Below are 4,558 nucleotides of genomic sequence, written 5' to 3'. Positions count from 1 at the left end.
CTTTCCCGAATATATGGGAGATTGTGCTCTCTATAAGGCTTTCAATTCTTCACTCTATTACTCTCTCGAAAAACTGTGAGAAAATCGATAAAACTAAAGTGTAACTAACTACATACCTTGTAATAATGCAACTGATGGATCAAACTATTATTTTAGTTATTATTTCTTTATCAAATTAATTGGGGGATTCATCTTACTCAAATGATTTGTATTATTTGTATTGTGTGTGTGGCTAAATGATTTGAATTTGTGGTTATGACCATACAACGATTACTAAATAAAAGGAGCCTTTCTCATTCTCATTTTTTTTTATCTCTTTTCATCTTGAAACTGTAATGAAGAAAGTTTCATTTGCCCAATGTTTTGTTCATCAGTCATGACCAAAAAGAAATATCATGCCATTCACTAACAAAAGTTCTAATACAAATTTTGCAACACTTGCTCAGCAAAGGTGTGGTGGGTCAGTAAATAATGATACCAGTGAAAAGAAGCCATCGAGAAACCAATATTTGGCAATTCCTAAAATAAAATATAAAACCTACTACTAAACTAGTCACAACCTACACACGAAATTGATTTTGTAATAACATTACAATTAGATTGATTGACTATTTAAAGATTTTGATATGATACAAATGAGGTCAAGAGGACTTTTGTCTTCGATGTGTTGATCCCTTTAGAAGGCAAAGCCGCAAGCGTCTGCTAAGAGCCTCCAGCTTCTCAAATCTGTCACTCTTCGGTTTCTTTTCAACTTTTCCAGCTTTATTCTTCTTTTTATTCTTCCTGTGCTTCTTATCATCTTCTCTTGGGTCTGATGATTTCTCTTTCATGCTTCGCAAAGGTGTTGCATACAACTTCACAGTGTTCTGACATTATATACAATATGAAGCATGACAAAATATAAATTAGCCATAAATATACAAATATATATTTATATATGCTATACATATAGGCATGAGTACCACTGTCACTTTGAGAATCATTTTCAATATACATCTGCTGCTAGTAATGAATAAAGCAGAGAGAGAAAGACCTGAGAGAGTTTATCATCAACACAAGATTCTTGATCACTGCCTCCTAAAGAAGAACATCTGCCCCAACTTTCTCTATTTGAGCTTGTATATGAGCAACAATCTTCAGTCTGGCCATTTAGCTTGACCTATAAAGTTGTTAACGGAGACAACATATTTTTAAGAATTTTTCAATTTGAGGCAACTAAATTGACTATATTAGAAAACGGGCCAATAGAGTGTTCTTTAGTGTTACTACTACTAGCATTCTTGTCATGTTTATATTTTAAAGTGCACCACTTGCTTTCAACAGTGACACCTAGAGATAAAATAAAATTCCTCAACCATTTCTTAATTTCAGAGACAGTTATATAAAGATGACCTGCACATCTGCGGCTTCATCATGGCCAATTCCATCGTTGTCATCCGCAGTTTCTTCTCCAAACAAGGGGTCCTGCATTACAAGTAATGGATTAGCTAAACAGAACAAAGTTTTTGGAAGAAACAGATAAAAGAGACAGAAGGTTAAGACACCCTACAACATCAGTTAGGGGGCCAACTTCTGAGAGAAGTTCGGTAACTGATTTTGTGGCAGAAATCGTCGGAAATGCAGAAGATGAACTTGCAGCATCAGTAGTTGCTGACCGTAGACTAGAGAGAATCTCATATAATACGCTCTAGAATGAACAAGAGGAAATTAGTTTCTGTTCTTCAAATAACAGTCATAATATAGCTAATCATGCACCCATATATAAAACAAGGTCACCAAAAACAAAAAACGAAACAAAAAACTAACAATAATATTTTATGATAACATTAATATGATTGGAATTTAAAACATTGAAGGCTAATTATTATTATCAATGCACTCTAGACATGATTAGAGGTTTCAGGCAAGTTAAGGCTGGGTGGTTTATATCACCTTTCTTTTGTTTTTCCATTTGTATGATCTTAAGTTTAAGTATGGTTCGAAAAAAGTGTCACCTAGTTAGTGTTTTAGGGATAGAAAATTGGAAATAAAGATCTTTAGAATTGTTATTTGCAGCTTGTTTATGTATCTATTAGACTTAGAATATCTGAAAAATATTCAAACACATCATTATTCTATCATAAAAATAGGTAAATGCATCTAACATTATTTCTTAGGATTGGTGTCCATGTTTCCTTGTATACCATAATTTATTAGTCATTGGTATAAGTAAGGATTAGTACTTTGTATTTAATAATATTATTCAACCTACTATTCAAATTAATATCTACAATTTTATTATTTTTATTATTTTTTCTCAAACCCTATTAACTTCAACAGTATCATTTTGTTAGTTTTTCATAAGCTGCATTATGGGCATAAAATACAAATACAAGTATATTTCTTGTGGGTCAGGCTTTCTCATAAGTGCAGCAAGCACTTCAATAAAAATATTTATTATCCACTTTGATAGGTATTCTGTCCATATTATACAATTAATGAAGTGAAGAAAACACTAAATGACTAGTAGCAGTGATAGGACAGCAATAATACTGATGAGAATTTAATTGAACAGGAAATCAAGACAGGGAATCCTAAATGCTAAATACCTCATCCACACCAGAACCAAGTTTCAAATCCCCCAAATCATAATATTTCTCGAGCTTATCAGCAATAGAAACTTGAGGAGGACGGAGGACATTGTAGAAGAAAATGGAAACTGAATCATAAAAGAACTGTGGTCTGGAAGAGTTGTGGTCGCCATCAAATTTTATGATATTTTTATCACCCTACAAATTCATAAACAAAAGTTAGATAATTTGGCTGTCAAAGAGGAAAAATTGCAAACTTGTTTTAGAAAATATAAACTCAAATATTTGTATTAAATTAATACTGCATAAGATTCAGAGATGAGATCAGAGTGGCGTGGCTGAATGAATTTGTCATCGCTTGCATGTCCAAATAAAACAGGAATGAATGTCTTTGGTGCAACCTGTAGACTTTAAAAGCATTAATTTAAGATAGAAATGGAATGAAATGACTCTAAAAGCAATTAGTTAAACCTAAAAAGAAAGCCTATCACACTCAGATTTCATGTTAAAGACAAAACATGATCAATAAAGTTTACATAATTGTGTCCATAATTATTTTACATTTAACAAAGATGCACAATTAATACTTACCAGAATACAGTTCAGTTTCATAATATCAAACTTTGCCTTCTTCTCAATAACCCGCCGCATGTATTGTACAGCCATTTTAACCTAATTGGGGAGAAAATGAAGCAAAATATCTGACTTAAGAAACATACTATACAATTCAAGTTGGCAGCTATAGGTCTTTAGCTTAGATCCATGTTGCTCAAAGATTTGAAGAAGAACGAAACCGGCATAAAAGTGAGAAACTCATGCAAACTAGGCAAAACAATACACTTTGCAGATCAAGTTCATTCATTCAATCAAACAATACAAAGACATAAAGTCAACTAATATCAAGAGAAACACAATAAAATCCAATGCACATATATACCGGTTTGATGACGGATGAGCTGAAAATTAAAATATGTGGGAGAAGCTACAACCATTATGCATTGTGGTAATCGAAATTCCCAGTTTTGGTCTAATTATACATGATGCTAATTGAAGTTCCTGGCTTTGCTAGCTCTAATTTTTTATTAATTACTAATGCTTCCTGTGACAACCCCTTAAACACAATAAAAATATATAGATTCGTTAATTAATTAATGCCAAAAACTGTCATGATTAATAAACCTCTAAGTTTTGTATTTAACAATTTCCTAATAAAAAGAAGAGCCATAATTATGACAAGAAACCCTAGATCCAAAATCAAATCTTAATCAAAATAAATTATTCTTCAATCCCATGGATTCTTGTTCATTTACTTTCCCATCTTAATAAAAAGGAAATTACTAAATTAAAACATGCAGATACACTAAGTCCTAGAAGCTAGAGCCTAGAACAACTTAACTTCTTCCAAGTTCCAGCAAGAACTATTGAAAAATGTCTACAGATTACAAGTACAAATAAACATAAGATGCAGTTACAACAATGCAATAATTTTCAAGTCTTTTGCAGTCTGAATAACTCAATGATGATGCGCCACAATTGTTTCAAAGGAACCATATATAATCCCACTTTTTTTCAATAAACAGTGACTTTTTCAATTGAGCATTTACAACAAAAGGAGTTGAAATTCCCACAGAGAGAGAGAGAGAGTACAGTGAATTTTGGAAGCCGAATTTTATAAACATCCACGAGCTCCATCATGAGATTATATAAGTTTGAAAAGGCACTATCTAATACCATTCCAGCAATAGAAGGGTCTTCGGCTCCATAAAGAAGGCTACATCACACCAAAGCAAAGTGAATACTCAATTACATTAGAGATCTTTGATATAAGTGTGGATTATAATTACATGTATACTACAACACCCAGTATCTTGGGCTATAAAAACTTCTAAAAATACATATTAAAATGTTAAAAAAATATCAGTTCTTTCCCTCTTTATCTTCTTCACATTTATCAAATTATTAAAATGTATTTTTGTTTTAACCACAGG

At 32.0% G+C, this 4,558-nt stretch overlaps 1 protein-coding gene across 3 annotated transcripts in view; it reads right to left on the bottom strand.

Annotated features, from left to right (window-relative positions):
- Positions 1 to 377: 377 nt before the first annotated feature.
- LOC101489957 (uncharacterized) overlaps positions 378 to 4,558 on the bottom strand; it is a 6,924-nt gene continuing 2,743 nt past the window's right edge. For 2 of the 3 annotated variants that reach the window (XM_004499288.3, XM_004499287.4), the window contains 8 exons: positions 4,218 to 4,341; positions 3,162 to 3,242; positions 2,873 to 2,971; positions 2,589 to 2,768; positions 1,550 to 1,687; positions 1,393 to 1,464; positions 1,034 to 1,159; positions 378 to 866 (listed from right to left, as the gene is read on the bottom strand). In XM_004499288.3, the coding sequence (XP_004499345.1) occupies positions 642 to 866; positions 1,034 to 1,159; positions 1,393 to 1,464; positions 1,550 to 1,687; positions 2,589 to 2,768; positions 2,873 to 2,971; positions 3,162 to 3,242; positions 4,218 to 4,341 (1,045 nt within the window). In that variant the 3' untranslated portion in view covers positions 378 to 641. The remainder of the gene's footprint in view (positions 867 to 1,033; positions 1,160 to 1,392; positions 1,465 to 1,549; positions 1,688 to 2,588; positions 2,769 to 2,872; positions 2,972 to 3,161; positions 3,243 to 4,217; positions 4,342 to 4,558) is intronic. The other variant, XM_004499289.3, reaches the window with a different exon arrangement.

The sequence above is a fragment of the Cicer arietinum genome, chromosome 7 (assembly GCF_000331145.2).
Source record: "Cicer arietinum cultivar CDC Frontier isolate Library 1 chromosome 7, Cicar.CDCFrontier_v2.0, whole genome shotgun sequence".
NCBI lineage: Eukaryota > Viridiplantae > Streptophyta > Magnoliopsida > Fabales > Fabaceae > Cicer > Cicer arietinum.
This window is presented reverse-complemented; position numbering and strand designations above follow the sequence as displayed.